Source organism: Pongo abelii, chromosome 1, assembly GCF_028885655.2.
Source record: "Pongo abelii isolate AG06213 chromosome 1, NHGRI_mPonAbe1-v2.0_pri, whole genome shotgun sequence".
NCBI classification, from domain to species: domain Eukaryota; kingdom Metazoa; phylum Chordata; class Mammalia; order Primates; family Hominidae; genus Pongo; species Pongo abelii.
The window spans coordinates 139,834,369-139,852,507 of record NC_071985.2 but is presented as its reverse complement, the minus strand read 5'-3'; the positions used below and the strand labels follow the sequence as shown (position 1 = coordinate 139,852,507).

At 36.6% G+C, this 18,139-nt stretch overlaps 1 protein-coding gene across 4 annotated transcripts in view; it reads left to right on the top strand.

The window, feature by feature from the left end:
- The window catches only part of MTF2 (metal response element binding transcription factor 2), a 59,169-nt gene extending 52,883 nt beyond the window's left edge, over positions 1–6,286 (top strand). For 3 of the 4 annotated variants that reach the window (XM_009247672.4, XM_009247667.4, XM_054532201.2), the window contains 4 exons: positions 1,334–1,439; positions 1,559–1,611; positions 1,723–1,827; positions 4,300–5,873. In XM_009247672.4, the coding sequence (XP_009245947.1) occupies positions 1,334–1,439; positions 1,559–1,611; positions 1,723–1,827; positions 4,300–4,657 (622 nt within the window). In that variant the 3' untranslated portion in view covers positions 4,658–5,873. 4 annotated transcript variants of the gene reach the window in all.
- The last annotated feature ends 11,853 nt before the right edge of the window (positions 6,287–18,139 follow it).

Here is an 18,139-nt window from a genome sequence, read left to right as displayed (position 1 = left end):
TTTCATTTCTATCATGATGTGATAGGATGTTCCCTTTGTGGTAGCTATCAGGTCATCTGAGGCCACCAGATAAGGATTCAGCTGCTTTCTTTAAAGGCATCCTCAGTTCCTTCTGGACCTTGTGTATAAATTGTTCCTTTTAGTTTGAGATTACTTTCTTTAGTCCAGGAGTCCTTTATAAATATTATGTTGATCATTTTACAAAAGAAATGGATATCCCATCCATCTTATTCTTGAGACTTTTGATTATAGCATCTGGTTCTGCTTTGTCCTTCTAGTTCCCCTACTTTCTCCTTCCTCATACTTCCATCTTTATTCTCTGACCTTTTTTGGCATCTGGAGGGATAAGTTTTTTTCCTACTTTCTCCATTCATCTCTTTCTAGGCTATTGTATAGTGTTCTTTTTTCCTCTCCCTAATTGAAGTCTCGTGGACAATTTCCTCATAGCCCTCACTCCATTTTATTAGCTTGCTTGTGTACACATTTGTCACTTTCTAACTATATTGTGAACTGTTTAGCACAGGGAACACCTTTGTATCCATATTATCTAATATCATCTTTATCTGGTAGCTGTTGTTGAGTAAATGAAATAGATATTCTTTCTATATATATTTTTTGTTTTTTTCTATTAATTAGAGTGTCTTTGACTATTGCACTTTTTTCCTTCCTGTTGTTTGGTATTTGGCTTAATGTTTAAAAAATGGTTTTCTAGGTCTTTCTGATTTTTCCTTTTGAATGACTCTCTGAGAATATGAAGAATTTCTTACTCCTTTCTCCTTAACGTTCTGCCACTCTGGGCTTCATTCTCTTTCTGATAGTGTCATTCAAGAATCTACGTATATATCTAAAGGCAGCCTTTATGACTACTACAATTTTAACATAGATATTTCCTGACTCCATGAAGTTAACTGCTAAATTCATAGTCATTTTTAGTAGTAAATCCTTGAAACATCCTCCGAGTTGTAACAACCTAAAATTAAACTGTATAATTGAGCTTTTAGGAGTTTTGAAATCTTCCATCCAGTATAATTGTCTGGTTTTTGTTGTTGTTTTTAAATCTTTAAGTGGTATGTATTGTTCAGAATTATATTAAAGAGGACTTTTTTTAAACCTTTCGTAATGTAAATATCTTTAAAGTCAAGAAATATTTATTTAGATTAGAATATATTATCTGTGCACTTGACTAAACTTGTGGATTCAACTAATATTTACTTTTTATATTACCATTAATATAAAATAATAAAATATGTATGTATATGTGTCTAGATACATAGAGTCAATGTCTTTGTTTTCTTTATGCAGAGATTAAATGCATAATGTTTTTCCATTTCAGGGAAGTAAGCAATGGCATAGAAAAAAAAGGAAAGAAAAAATCTGTAGGTCGTCCACCTGGCCCATATACAAGAAAAATGATTCAAAAAACTGCTGAGCCACTTTTGGTAAGAGGATATGTTGGTATATGTTCTCAAGAAGAAGGATGCATGAAATAACTGAGAAGCGAGTATTTTTTTCGGCTTACTTTAGAGACATGCTTTAAGTATATATTTTTATTTTCCAGGATAAGGAATCAATTTCAGAGAATCCTACTTTGGATTTACCTTGTTCTATAGGGTAAATAGAAAGTTATTTTCTCCTTTCTAGGTTTTGTCTTTTGAGTGGATGTTAATATTTCTGTTTGTTATATAATATAGTCGTTACACAATTTAAATTCTTTTGTCTCAGGAGAACTGAGGGAACTGCACATTCATCCAATACCTCAGATGTGGATTTCACGGGTGCTTCCAGTGCAAAAGAAACTACCTCGTCTAGCATTTCCAGGCATTATGGGTAGATATTTTACATTCTTATTTTTTTTACTTTTTTTATTCTAGATTTCTTTTCTTTGTAAAGTGTTGATTGAATAATTTTTTAGCAATTGAAAGTGATGCAAGTTGTGTCTATCAGCTTTTTGAGAGGTAATCCATATGTAGATCCCAATAGTTGTTAATATTCATTTGGAATATTTTTGCTTTCTAGAGTACAAATGTATTTTTCATGTTTGTATTGAAATCTGCTGTGTACACAGAGAAAAAGTATACCATTGTTTAGAAGCTGTGCTCGTTAGGCTTTTTAATGCCTCTGCTACACAAGTGTTCTTTGCTTTAGGAAGATTTGATTTTTTTTTTTTTTTTTTTTTTTTTTTTTTTTTTTTAAGAGACAGATTCTCACTCTGTTGCCCAGGCTAGAGTGCGGTGGCACAATCATGGCTCATTGCAGCCTCAAACTCCTGGCTTCAAAAAATCCTCCCACGTCAGCCTCTCTAGTGGCTGGGACTACAGATTGTGCCACCACACCTAACTAATGCTTTTTTATTTTTTGTAGAGATGGTTTTGCTAAGTTGCCTAGGCTGGTCTTGAACTCCTGGCCTCAAGTGATCCTCCTGTGTTGGCCTTCTCAAGTGCTGGGATTACACGCCTAAGCCACTACAGCTGGCCAAGATTTCATTGAAAAAAAAAAAAAAAAAAAATCAGACACCTAAATCCTTTTGTCCATAAAATGATTTTAAACTTAAGATTTTTATCAATAGCAGACTCCCCTCTGATATCTTATTTAATCCAGCCCTTCAGAAGGACAACGTTTTTGTTTATTGTTTTTTTTTTTTTGAGATGGAGTCTCGCTTTGTCACCCAGGCTGGAGTGCAGTGACATGATATCGACTCACTGCAACCTCTGCCTCCGGGATTCGAGCGATTCTGGCACCTTAGCCTCTCATGTAGCTGGGATTACAGGCGTGCGCCACCATGCCCAGCTAACTTTTTGTATTTTTAATAGAGATGGGGTTTCACCATGTTGGCCAGGCAGGTCTTGAAACTCCTAATCTCAAGTGATCCACCTGCCTTGGCCTCCCCAAGTGCTGAGCCACTTTGCCTGGCCAGGACTTTTCTCTAAAACACATCATGTCAGGTATGAAAAGGTTAATCTATTTGGGGTCAGAGCTACTATTTTCAAGTTTTATACTTCGTTCTGTTTAAATTTTGTTCATAATTCGAAAACTGCTATTGTAAATTATGCAAAATTCTACATTAAATGCTTAAAGTGTAACCCATTTATTAATGAATTCTGAATAATTGACTATTTTGGGGCCTCTTACTAGATACTCTGCTAAGCTTTTTACATATATTGTCTTATTTAATTCTTAAAACAATTTTTTGGCTGGGTGTGGTGGCTTATGCCTGTAATCCCAGCACTTTGGGACGCCAAGGTGGGAAGATTGCTTGAGGCAAGAGTTTGAGATGAGACCCCATCCCTACAAAAGAAAAAAATTATCTGGGCGTGGTATTGGTGTCTGTAGTCCTAGATAGTCAGGAAGCTGAGGTGGAGGATTACTTGAGCCCAGGAGGTCAAGGCTGCTGTGAGCCATGATTGTGCCACTGCACTCCAGCGTGGGCAACAGAGTGAGACCTTGTCTCAAACAAAAGAGAACAATGTTTTGAGTTGTGTAAGTCCTGTTGTTCTCATTTTACAGATGAGGAAAGTGAGACTTAGGGGTTTTTAAGTAACAAGCCCAACGTTGCATGTTTAGCAAGTATAACAGAGCTGGGTTGTTAACTTACACAGTATGACTGTAGGTCTTTCAATTTAGTTGTTATACTATATTCTCCTTTTATTATAAAATCATAAAATAATTGAATTTTTGTGCTGAAAAGGACCTCACACATTATCCAGTCTAACCCCTTCACTCATTAAGTGAACATAGAGATTAAGATTTGAATTTGGCCACGTAATAGAGTTAGGGATAGACCCAGGATACTCTGACTGCTAGTTTGTGCTTATTCTGATTCTGGTGTATTACTTCACTAGGCCTAGAACTGGTAATAAGAGAACCTCTATTCTAGTTCCACTCTTTAAGGACATGGAACAGTGTCGTAGATGTAGTTTGTGCTCATTAATTATTTGTTCCAATGAACAAATGAATGAGCTCTTTTAAATGATGAGATTATTGGCAATACCTGATTTATGAGTAGGGCCTCTTCGTAAGAATTTTCCTTGTTGGCCTCCTAAGTAAAAAAATTACCCTAAACTTACTAGTAGTTAAGGAAGAAAAGCTCTACAAAGTTCAGCTCCAAGAAGGTGACAAAACCTAAAGTAACAAGCGCAAGTGATAGTCCATTTATATAGCATTTATTGTTTGGGTTTGGCTCATTTTTATATCACCAATGATATATGGTATAGTAGAGTAATCCAAAAAAGAGAACATATTGTATGGGCATAGGATGCTAAAAAAGCTTAGTAGACAATTCTGGCCTTCTCTGTTACATAGATTATCTGACTCCAGAAAAAGAACGCGTACAGGAAGATCTTGGCCTGCTGCAATACCACATTTGCGGAGAAGAAGAGGTCGTCTTCCAAGAAGAGCACTCCAGACTCAGAACTCAGAAATTGTAAAAGATGATGAAGGCAAGGAAGATTATCAGTTTGATGAACTCAACACAGAGATTCTGAATAACTTAGCAGATCAGGAGTTACAACTCAATCATCTAAAGAACTCCATTACCAGTTATTTTGGTGCTGCAGGTAGAATAGCATGTGGCGAAAAATACCGAGTTTTGGCACGTCGGGTGACACTTGATGGAAAGGTGCAGTATCTTGTGGAATGGGAAGGAGCAACTGCATCCTGACTGTAGGACTGAACATTATGTTCACTGCACTCTGATTTTCTGTAGGTACAGTTCAAAGCCCTAAAGGAGTCTGGCTTTTACTATCTTTCTTAAAAAAAAAGTCAAAAAAATGCAAAAAAGGGGATGATACTAGCCTTAACATGTACCTGTCAATGTTATGGATATTGTCATAAAAAGGTATCTTTTAAAAATCAGAACAGAGACTTAATTTTTTAAATCTTAAGATTTGTAGAATGTTTCTAGGATAGGATATTAAAAATGATTGAAACCCATGCATGGTGTTAGACAATTTTTCTAATTATTCCATTGAGTCAGTTTTTTGTGATTAGTGATTATCAGAGCAAACATCATGTAGATAGCACAAGTATTTGGAGAAACGTTGTTTGTTTTGTTACCAAAATGTTGGAAAAATTTATTTCAATACCTTTTAGATTTCATAAAGTGCAGTGTATATAATGCCTACTGAAAGACTGTAAAATATTGAAATTTTCTTTCAAGCAAAGTGTAAAAAAATATATTGAGCCTGTAAATTGCTCTGTGACTAGACTTCATTGTCGTCTTAATATATTCTTGCATGTGCATATATATACACACACGTGTATATATATGTGTGTGATTATGTGACCTATGCAATACAAATTATGGGAATGGGCAGCTTTGGAGTATATATCCCATAATTCTTTTTTCAGGAATAGTTGCAGTATTTACACAGCAGCATTTCTTCTCAGGCTTTTATTGGGTGCTGTTGCTTGCTATGTATGAAGAGAAATGTGTCAGACAAGTTTAGTGTGTTCTGAAGAAGGGTGTGAACAACAGTGTTCATGGGCTTTTAGAATGCTTTTCACTTTTAGTCCTTGTAACTCAGCTGTTCAGTACCTAAAACAAATTCAAATAATATGAACATTATCTCCTACTAGAAGTAACGTTTTCAAGTTTTCATGGCACATTATGATTGTAAATGTCTCTCATTTTTAACAGTAAGTCTATAGGAGTCCCGTGAAGATTCCTGAAATGTCTGTAGTAACTGTTAGTCATGTTTGAATAAGTGTAGTATGAACAAAGTATTTTATTGCACAGGGTTAACAAACAGTATGTTGCCGGCTGAGGCTACTGCTGTTTTATTACAACATTACCTCTTGTTTTTATAAAATGTACCAAGATTTAAATTGATAACTTTATTTTACTTGTAAAAAAAAAAGTTTCTTTTATCACCAGTGTTAGAGTTGTCTTCTGTTTCTTTTTGTTTTGTTTTATTTGTTTTCCTTTTTAGCCAAAGAGTGAACAGAAGATTTTCTTATTTTGGTGGCTATTCATTTTACTTTTAAAAGTGATTGGTGGATTTTAGACTAATTATGGGGGAATTTGCCGCCAAAATAAAAAATATGTAAAGTGTAGTGATTACAGAGTGGTTAAAATGTGGGTTAGTACTTATTTATTCCATTAATTGATTATTTGACTGTTTATAAAGAAAGTTGCTTTATTTCTTTAAACATCTTCAAAAGATGATCCTTTCTTGTCACATTATAGCCAAAAGAAGCAGAGAACTTCATTGTCTGCATTTGGTTCCTGGTTGGCCAGGTATAAATGAGCTTTACAAAAGTGCAAATTAAAAACTGTTACTTCTGTTTACCTCCACCAAAACTTGATTTTCCCCTAGCTATTAATTTAAGGTTGCCTTTCCTGCAGCTGCAATATTTTGAATAACACACAGAGTTTGTGTTGATTTTTGAATGTTTGTTTATATCTAGGGGTAATGAAAAATGTAAATCCCGTGTATCCTTATTCACTCCACCTGTATCATATTATTTCATTTTCCCCAAAGTCCTTTAATTCTAACTGAACACCAGCAGTATTTTTAGAAACTTTTTCTTTAACATACTTGGAAGATGATTTATCCAGCTGAACTGTCTTTAGACGTAATTATTGTGAATGTCTGTTTTATTTTCTCATGGTGGTTCACATGGCTCTGATGTTCAGTTTGTATTTTTGGAATTGCTTTACTTAGAAATTAAAACAGACCAACATTAAATGTGTGTATTTTTTAAAGAGCTAATGAGTTTTGCTTCTGTATTTGCTTGAAAATACACACTAGTGCAGTAGTTGACTGCTTTTATTTAGCTAGGGTGGTAAGGATTTTCTAATTCCACTGCTAGTATGTTCACTTGAATTAATCTTTATAAAACTTTGCTTTCATTTTCCTCATCCCTCAGATAATATTAATAACTATCACATGTTCATCTTAAGTGGTCTTAAAGTACGTTTAGTGAGCATGTACACTTTATATTTGAAAGACAATATATCTCTATTGTGTCCCCAAACTTTAAAAAATTCAGACTTAATTTTCCAACTATGTTTTCTTCTTACATAGAAGGTGTTAGGGTTCACATAAAAGGACTTTCTGGGCCAGGTGCGGTGGCTCACGCCTGTAATCCCAGCACTTAGGGAGGCCGAGGCGGGTAGATCACGAGATCAGGACATTGAGACCATCCTGGCTAACACGGTGAAACCCCGTCTCTACTAAAAATGCAAAAAAATTAGCCTGGTGTAGTGGCGGGCGCTTGTAGTTCCAGCCACTCGGGAGGCTGAGGCCAGAGAATGGCGTGAACCCTGGAGGCGGAGCTTGCAGTGAATCAGTGAGCCATGATCGCGCCACTGCACTCCAGCCTGGGCAACAGAGCGAGGCTCCGTCTCAAAAAAAAAAGGATTTCCTGTACTTTTAAAATAAGTTTTGCCCCTAGGCAAATAAAAGATGTGGAAACAATATACCTTACTCATTGTAATTCCATTTTTATTCAAAACAAACACATTTTTATAAATATTCTGCTACTAAGTGATAAATGTGTATTCCTAGACCCTTAGACCACCAAACTAGAGCCAGAATATAAGCTATCAGAGATACTCTATAAATTCTAATATGGGGTGATGAAGCCAGCTCTTGCTACTTGTATTTTTTACTAAATATTTAACAGAATTGAATGTTCACTGATAGAGTTGAGGGTGCCCCCCGTTTTTTTTTTTTTTTCCCAAGATATGTCCAAGTATGCATGGTTGTTTTCTATAATGTGTATGTTGAGAATATCTCTGTTATCTGTGTTGGGGGTAGAACTGTTTTGGGCTACTTTATTGAGTTTCTACTAGGTACTATTAAATTTTGGTTGGAATATGATCTGACTTAAGCAATTCTACCAGACTGTTTTACATTGTGGTTCTAGAGTTGTTTGAAAGAAGATGCCCACGCAGCGTTGGGAAACAGTTTTGTTTTTTTGTTTTTTTAAGCCCTGTTTTTGTGGGGAGATTTTTATTAGTTATATTTGAGTACCTCAATGAATGCACACATCACAGTCCACTTTGGTTTTTTTTCTGTGGCAGTTGATCAGTCATGTTCAGAAAAATAAAAACTGGACAGTGAAATGTAAGGTAAGAACTTTATCTGATTATGGATTCTTTTCTAATTGGTAGCAGTTAGAAAACCAGATGTCTGTCTGATATACATTTGGAGATGGAAGAAGCTATGAAAGCAAACTAATAGATTCTCTGTAAAACAAGTAGATGGGTTCCAGGTACAATATTTGTAACTTTTATAAAAATGTCTTGGAGTAATAGTTAGATTGAAATATTATGCTTTTTTTCCTCTTCCCTCCTCTCATTTCTGCTCAACAAAATCCCTCTTTGCCAGCTCCCCTGGCATTTTCTCTTTGTTGGAGATGATAAGTGTATAAACTGTGTTCTTAGTAACTTTTTATTTGTCCCGCATCTTCAGAAAATGTGATGTGTCATTCAAGATACCTTTAGGCAAGGAAACAAACAAACCATTTTAACCTTCACAGACGATAAAATATATTTTTGGATAAAAATATATCCTGCTCGAAAATCAGTATATTTTCTATTCTTTGTATTTACTAAAAGGTGTCTAATCCATTTTTTCTCCTAACCCTATGACATGTATTCCCAGTGTGGGTGATCACATCCATAAATGGGCAAAAATTTGTTTGGGGAGGGGACAAAAAACCTTAGATATGGTTTGTGGCCCTCCAAAGTCCAACCCATCCAACAAAAATCTTTATGCCTTAGTATTGCTCTCACTCAATTTTCTTAGGTGTCACACAGGCAGCTTTGACAGTGAGTTAATGGAACTATATATAAAATATGTATAATATCAGTGCTACAAAACCATGGCAAATGGATAACTGTGCTTTGAAAGACTGCTTGATCTTGAAAACATATTGTGAGAGGTGGTTTGCACATGCCTGTTGGCTGTCACTGGCACCCTTGTGGATATTTATGTTTGATCCTTAGTGCTTTTATGTATGGCCTAGGCTTGAATAATTAAATAAAATTAGTTTATATTTTATTATTTTAATTCTAACCAAGGTTATTTACCCCATCATTAAATGTCAAATGCTAAAAAGAAAAAATGTTGACAATATCTGAATGAATCTCTAGCAGCTGGTTAAAAGTAATTTTTTCATATCAAGCAGAAGTTAAAAGTAAGCTCACCAATAATAGTTTAAGAAATTAATTGGCCGGGCACAGTGGCTCATATTTGTAATCCCAGCACTTTGGGAGGCCAAAGTGGGAGGATCACTTGAAACCAAGAGTGTTCAAGACCATCCTGGAAAACATAGTGAGACCCTGTTTCTACAAAACAATTTTAAAATTAGCCAGGCATGGTGGTACATGCCTGTAGTCCTAGCTGCTTGGGAAGCTAAGGCGGGAGGATTGCTTGAGCCCAGGAGTTCAAGGCTGCAGCAAGCTATGATCATGCTATTGCATTCCAGCCTGGGCGACAGAGTGAGACCCTGTCTCTGAAAAAAATAAAAATAAAAAAAAAAATTTTTTTTCAAATGTTTTACTTTTGTTAGAAAATAGGATTTTTGAATGATTTTTAAAAAATTGGTTGCATTGCTTTTCTGAATTTATGAGTTGCTAATTTACATGTGTAATTTGATACATTATAAAATGTTATAAATTTAAGTCAAATAAGTTAATAAGCAGCATCCTGGATTAGTAATGTATCCTTAGTGACAGATTATAAGTGTTTTAATCAATAAGTGACACTTGAATATGTTGTCATTAATATTATAAAATGTAAGGGTTTTTTTTGGTATACAGAATTTGGGATGACAATAAGCTGATAAGAGATTTTGTGAGAGGTATCCTTGAATATTAGCTTTTTTCCTTGAGGAGACATGGAAGCTTAAGGAAATGAAGCTTGTTGGAAAGAGTTTTGGAAGGGAAAGCCTATGGGTTCATCAAAGACTTGTGGAAGCATGGTTTTGGTTTCTGTATCCCTTTGTCACCAAGTTCCTGCCAGAATCCAAGAGCGTATTCTGTAACAGGTCTGTTGATTTTTAAAAGGTTTATTGTAATTTTACATAACCTTATATCTTAGATATTTTGTGTTATTTTAACTTGATATGAATTTTCCAATGAAGAATTGTGTCATTAGAGACCCATTCTTTATAAACTATAGTTTGTTCTGTAAGCAACTTTTAAACCATCTGAAGATGAGAAACATTGAAAATACCTTTTCTTTGAAGCATTTTCTAGAAGGTATTAAATATTTCATGCTTTTAAAAACACCATTTTTATAACATGTTAACCTTTCCTACCTTTCTACTGAGAGATTATGAAGATTCATTATTGTTCATTGCTATAACATGTTGTGCTACTCATGGGAATCTGGATGTAGGTGAGGGAATCTGATCCTTACACTTAATAACTTAGGCTAGGTGGTGCTTTTATATTTTTCTGCTTTTCACATATCTTCTGTTGGAATCCCTATGTTGATAATCCATGTTTATTTATTCATAGTGCACTGAGCAGCTTTCTACTCTCCCACATAGCTTCTAAACATTATTAATTAATTTGCTATAGGCTGGAAAGAATTAAGGCTTTCTGGGACAAATAATCACATGAATAAAGTTCAAACCGTTTACAAACCACAGTTCTGATTTTTTAGACTGTGAGGGTTTGAGAGTGATTTACTTCTGAAAAAACGTAAATGGCTTAAAAATATTGTTCACCACTGGAAAGATATTTTTTTCAGTTTGTTATTCTTGCTTTCTACTTTATGAAATATAAGTGGTTGAGATATTTAGAAATGTGGCTGCTGGATAATTAAGCTGTGACTATAATGTAGGCTGGAGTAAGTTGATTATTTTGTAGCTCTCTAATTGGTCTTCACATTTCCTTAACACATGTCCAGACACAAACTGCCTGGCCAAACAGCACCGTGGTTTTCGGTTAACTGAGAGGTAGTGTAAGACTACTGCTAGTGTTGGCTCATGTATGCTGTGTGTTGTTATGAGAAAGAAAAAACAGTGTTTTGCCTAGTAGGGACTTGCCGTATAAGAATAGTACCATTTTAGAGAACAGCAAATTGCCATGACATGGTTTTGTTTCATGTATATATTTAATAGGCATAAAAGAGGCCCAAAGGAATAGAATGGAGATGTTATTAGAGTAGCAATTCAATATTAATTCCTACTACTTTATAGGTTAAATGGATACAATAATTGATATTAGTAATTTGCTTAACTTTTTAGTCCTTTAAAGTGCTGAAATTGTTTATCTACAACTAAGAATGTCAAGCTTCAAAGAATTATAATTAATTTCTAAGATAATTGTTTTACCAAATTCAAGTAATATTTATTAAATTTGATTTGTTTCATGATCTTGGGTAAATAAGTATAACTAAATATGTAAAATTAAGTTACCTGTACTGGTTTGCTTTTATATGGAAGGTAGAATTTAATTGGTTTTAGTAGGGTCACTTTTGATATTTTTGAAATAATTTTCAAAAATTTGAAAATATTTTAAAACTAAGGACTTAAAAAGTACTTAAGACCTAAGTGCACTTATTTATTTATTTATTTATTTAGAGATGGTCTCGCTCTGTCAGCCAGGCCGGAGTGCAGTGGTGCAATCTCGGTTTTTACATGTGGCAACTTGGTTTTTACATGTGGCAACTCTTTGAATAATATTAAATATTAACCTTGGACCTACTTAGCAGTTTCTTGAAAGTTGTGTTCTCAGCCTTCAGTATTTTTAAAGGTAGTTATACGTATGTTTAATTTTCTAATTCAAGCCCTCTGTGGTTAAAAGTAGCTTGGACTGGATTTTCTTTTTTCTTTTTCTTTTCTTTCTTTTTTTTTTTTTTTTTTTGAGACAGAGTCTTGCTCTGTTGCTCAGGCTGGAGTGCAGTGGCACGAGCTTGGCTCACTACAACCTTTGTCTCCTGGGTTTGAGCAATTCTTGTGCCTCAGCCTCCTGAGTAACTGGGATTACAGGCGTGCACCACCATGCCCAGCTAATTTTTTTTTTTTTTTTTTTTTTTGAGATGGAGTCTTGCTTTGTTGCCCAGGCTGGAGTACAGTGGCACAACCTTGGCTCACTGCAGCCTCCACCTGCTGGGTTCAAGTGATTCTCCTGCCTCAGCCCCCTGAGTAGCTGGGATTACAGGCACCCGCCACCATGCCCGGCTGATTTTTTGTATTTTTAGTAGAGACGGGGTTTCACCATGTAGGCCAGGCTGGTCTTGAACTCCTGACCTCAAGTAATCCGCCTGCCTTGGCCTCCGAAAGTGCTGGGATTACAGGCGTGAGCCACCGCACCTGGCCATTTTTTGTGTGTGTTTTTAGTAGAGACAGGGTTTTGCTGTGTTGGCCAGGCTGATCTTGAACTCCTGGCCTCAAGTGATCCACCCTCCTTGGCCTCCCAAAGCACTGGGATTACAGGCCTGAGCCACTGTGCCCAGCTTCAAGTGGTTTTAAATGTAATTTACGTTTATTTTGGGACACTTTCTAAAGAACCTATATGTTGTTTGTTATAATCAAATTTTATCTGCTACTTGAAGATGCTAGTTTTCATAGAAAAGCAAAATTAAAACAATCATTTATATTTGCAATTTGAGGTCTACATTTTTGGTTTAAGCTCATGGAAATTATTTTTGTAATTCCTTTAGCATACTCTGACTTAAAAAAGCCCAAGCTGGATAGCTTAGAAATATGGCATAAAGGTAAAGGCAAGAACTGGATTAAATTTTTTTTTTCTTTTCTTTTTTTTTTTTTGAGGAGGAGTCTTGCTTTGTTGCCCAGGCTGGAGTGCAGTGATGTGATCTTGGCTCACAGCAACCCCAGTCTCCCAGGTTCAAGCGATTCTCCTGCCTCAGCCTCCCCAGTAGCTGGGACTACAGGCGCATGCCACCACGCCTGGTAATTTGTATTTGTAGTTTTAGTAGTGACGGGGTTTCACCGTGTTAGCTAGGATGGTCTCAATCTCCTGACCTCGTGATCTGCCCGCCTCAGCCTCCCAAAGTGCTGGGATTACAGGCGTGAGACACCATGCCTGGCCTAAAATTCTTTATAGAGAATAAGCAAAATATAAGGCCGTATCTAGTATTATGTCCAAAATGTGTAACTTCACCATTAAGAACATTAAGACATAGATTGGGCCGGGCACAGTGGCTCACGCCTGTAATTCCAGCACTTTGGGAGGCCGAGGCAGGTGGATCACGAGGTTAGGAGATGAAGACCATCCTGGCTAACACGGTGAAACCTCGTCTCTACTAAAAAGACAAAAAAATTAGCCGGGCGTGGTGGTGGGTGCCTGTAGTCCCAGCTACTCAGGAGGCTGAGGCAGGAGAATGGCATGAATCCGGGAGGCGGAGCTTGCAGTGAGCCGAGATCGCGCAAGTGCACTCCAGCCTGGGCAACGGAGCAAGACTCCGTCTCAAAAAAAATAAAAAATAAAAAAAGACGTAGATTGTACTGAAAATAACCATAACATAGAACTTAATTAGGATCATTCTTTTTAGAAATTGCATGAATTTTAAAAATTATTGTCTAGGCTGGACTCGGTGGCTCAATACTGTAGTCCCAGCAGTTGGGGAGGCCAAGGTGGGTGGATCACTTGAGCCCAGGAGTTTGAGACCGGCCTCGGGCAACATGGAAAACCCGTCGCTACAAAAAAATGCAAAAATCAGCTGGGGATGGTGGCACAGGCCTGTAGTCCCAGCTACTTGGGAGGACGTAGTGGGAGGATCACTTGAGCCTGGGAGGTCGAGGCTGTAGTGTGCAGAGGCCACGCCACTGCACTCCAGCCTGGATGACAGAATGAGACTGTCTCAAAAAAAATTGTGTGTGTGTGTGTGTGTGTACACGCAGCGAGAGAGAGAGTAGTCAATGTGGTAAAAGCTTTGGTTTAACATTTTAAAAATATACTTTTAACACAAGACATTTTAAGAGGTTGCACTGAACTTAACATAAAATGAGCCACTGCTTTATAATCAAAATCCCATTCATCATAAGTACAGGCAAAGTATGGATTTCGTTAAATAAAACTCAAAGAAATCTGTTTATTTCTTAACTTCATTATTGCTATTATTTCTAAAAATTTTTTTCTGGAGATCTGCTATTGAGGCCTTTATCTTAATTTCCTAGAGCTGCTACAAGTTACCAAAAACTTGGCAGCATAAAATAGCAGCAGTTCGTCAGAGTTCTAGAGGCTAGAAGTCTAAAACTGAGTTTGTGTCAAGGTTAGTTCCTTCTGGATACTTTGAGGGAGAATCCCTTCCATGCCTGTTATTGTTTCTGGTTGCAGCTAGTAATTCTTGGACATATAAGTCCAATTTCTGCCTCCATCTTTATGAGGCATTCATCTATTTCCAGTCTTCCTCTCCTTTTCTTATAGGGCAACAGTCATTGGATTTGGGGCCCACTGTAAATGCAGGGTGATCTTATCTGGAGATATTTAATTACATGTGCAAAGACCCTGTTTCCAAATAAGGTTACAATGACAGATACTGGGAGTTGGGACTTGGATATATCTTTTTCGGGAGGACACAAGTCAACTCACTATAGTATTACAGGATTTTTTTTTTTTTTTGTATGCTTTAGTTTTTCTGAAAGTGGTTGAGATGTAAAATTCTGTGTGGTTGTATTAAGTGTTTATTCAAATTCAGCAATCATGTTTTGAATGCCTATGAGTTGCTGTGAAGAGATAGAGGAAAGATTAGGAACCTGCCTCTGAGTTCTTAAATTATGGAAGACACAGACATAAATAAACTAAATTTGAGTTGAAATTGATAATTACTATGGAGTATCGGTACAAAGTTCCATTGAAATTTAGAGTAAGCCTAAGAAAGATACCAAGGGAAAGACTTATTGAAAGGGAATTCTATTTGAATTAGGCTTTGAAGGATGATAGGATCTTAACTGGCAAAAATAGGATAGTGTAAGACATAGCATAAAATCAAGGAGGTGGAATTTGGGGGGGGGGTGAAAGTATTGTTTATAATATAATAGTACAGTCTTGGAGAGTTAGGACATAAGCATAATTGTTAAGTAATATTTGAAAACAGTAGATGACTACAGGTATCAAAATATGTGCTGTATTGCTGGAGAAATGAGATTGATCTGGACTGCAATATTTGTTAGGTTTTACCTTGAAGGATGGGTAAGCTTGAACAGAGGCAACATAAGAAAAAATCTAGTTTCAACATGAAGGAGCAGAATAAGGCCTGGAGTCAAGAATGAGCATGTCACTCAATATTTGAGGGCCTAGCATTTTCAAAGACATTACAGTAGTCACCTCTTGTCTGTGGATTCAAGTGTTAAGTTGCATGCCATTCTGAGTAGCATAATGAAATCTCACACTCGTCCCACCCTGGACAAGAGTCATCCCCTTGTCCAGCCTATCCATGCTGTATATGCTACCCACCATTAGACACTTAATCATCTTGGTTATCCCATCAACTATTGCAGTAGTGTAGTGCTTGTGTTCAGGTAACCCTTATTTTACTTTATAGTGGCCCCAAGGTATAAGTGTAGAGATGATGGCAATTGGATATGCCAAAGATAAGTCATAAACTGAAAAGGTGAAAGTACTTGAGAAGAAAATTATATGCAGAGATTGGTAAGATCTAAGGTAAGAACAGATCTTCATGAAATTGTGAAGAAAAAACGTGCTAGTTTTAAGATGAGAAAGGCATTAGCCCATTTATGCCTAGTGTTTTATTATTGGAACGTTAAGCTTGTGGGAGTTATTTATATCCTGCTGCTCAAGGTCATTGCCAAGGTCTGATTTTTTCACAAATTTTGCAACCTCCGGCATAAATGGGTTAAATTTGTGAGTGGAAGACACGAACAGAAAGGTGTTCCAGCTGACGTCAGGGTGTTGCCGCAAAAGTGCTGAGCCTATACAGACATTCAGCAAGGGATCCCCTGAAATGAGTGATACCAAGCCATTTGCTGCAAATAAGGGATGGTTACACAGATTCAGGAATGGGTTTGGACTGAAGTATTTAAGAATTACTGAAGAGGCTGTGTCTGTTGATGAGGAAGCTGCTGCCTCATTTCTGGCAGAGTTGAAGTTGATTAAGGAGCAAGGATACCATTCAAAGCAAGTCTTCAATTGCAGTGACATCAGGCTCTTCTGGAAGAAGATGCCCAATAGAACTTACATTCATAAAAGTGCAAATGCGGCGGCATCAGGGCATACAACATGGAAAAACAGAATAACTCTGGTACTATATGGCATTGCTGCAGGGCATATGGTAAAGCAAGGTGTAGTGTATAGAGTGAAGAACCTACATGATCTCGAAAACAAAACAAAAAATTATGTGTCCTGGCAACATAATCAGTGTGGGTGACAGCCATTTTTATGGAATGGTTCCACCAGTGCTTCATCCCAGAAGTGCAAAAATACTTGAAAGGATTAGAATTTGAAGTATTAGTAATGGACAATACATGAATCTGTCTGCTATGAAAATGAAAATGTTGAGGTGGTATTTTTACCTCCAGATAAAATCTCACTGCTTCAGTCCCTGACTAGGGCATCATTCGGTTTGTCAAGGCCACATACAACTGCCTGATATGTGAACACATTTGGTCAGCAATTGCTGCAGACCCTAATACGTATATAATGCAGTGCTGGGTATCATTCACTATTGCTCATGCGATAACATTCATCAAAGCTGCAGTGGATGAATTAAAACCAGAAACAGGTAAATACCTGCTGGAAGAATGTGGAATTATATATATGATTTAAAGGCTTCCTAGGGACCCATGGCAAGTTTAAATCATGTAGCAAGACAAGACAATCCTTCACAGAACTTGTGAAGAAGGATTTGCTCACGTGCTTGATGAAGAAGAGCATATCAAAGGCCATCAAGAAGTGTTAACAAATGAGGAATTGGAAGAACTTGTTGAGTCATCTACAGAGGGAGAGGAAGATTAAAAAAACTGAAGCAGAATAGCCAACATAGACATTAATTAAACCTGCCAAAGTGTTTTCAATTGCACAGACATTAAAGAACAGAATTATAGAATATGATTCTCAGATGGAACACAGCATTAAAGTTACCAATATGATTACCAAAGGATTACAATCTCTGCAGCAACACTTCGATGAGTTGAAGAGTCAACAACTTCTGGTTACAATGTTCTTCCAAAATTTTTCAGCAAAAAGACCCCAAAATAGAAATCCTTCACCTATTGAGGATCCCCAACCATCAACATTGTCTGCTCCTTAACCATCAACATTACCTTGGCTCAGTGATCCAGGATTACCCGAAGTTATTTTGATGATAATGTAGCCTAACTACATCACTTATACCTACATCAGTCACCTCATTTCATCTCTTCATGTAAGTATTGTATGACATCTCCCAGCCTCACAAGGGTGAGTACGAGATATTTTGAGAGAAAGAAACCACATTTGCATAACTTATTACAATATATTGTTGTAATTGTTCCATTTTGTTAGCTATTGTTAATCTCTTAATGTGCCTAATTACAAATTAAACTTGATCATAATTATGTATGCATAGGAAAAAACAGGCCGGACACGGTGGCTCACGCCTGTAATCCCAGCACTTGGGAAGTTGAGGCAGGCACATCACTTGAGCTTAGGAGTTTGAGACCAGCCTGGGCAACATGGCGAAATTAATTAATCATTCAGAAATATGTATATACCAATATACTAATATTTTTCAGCTATAAATACTTCTAACATTTCACATGTATATTTATGTAATCACCACAATCAAACTACAGAACTTTTCCACCACAAGGCTCCCTTTATAGCCACACTCTCCTTCCCTTCAGTCCCAAGACCTGGCAACCACGAATCTTGTTTCCCATCTCTGTAGCTTTATTATTTAAGAATGTTACAAAAACAGAATCATACAGTGTGTAAAACTTTAGGATTGTCCCCCCAAACCACCCACGTATAATTCCCTTGAGGTCCATGCAATTTGTTACATGTATCAGTAGTTTGTTCCTTCATATTACTATTTAGTATTCCATGGTGTGGACATACTAAACCATTCACTCTCTTTTTGAAGGACATCCAGGTTGTTTCCGGGTTTTGGCTAATGTAAATGAAGGTGCTATGTAACATTTGTGAATGTTAAGTTTTAACTTCTCAGGGATAACTGTCAAGTAGTACAAATGCCAGGTTATATATTAAATGCATGTT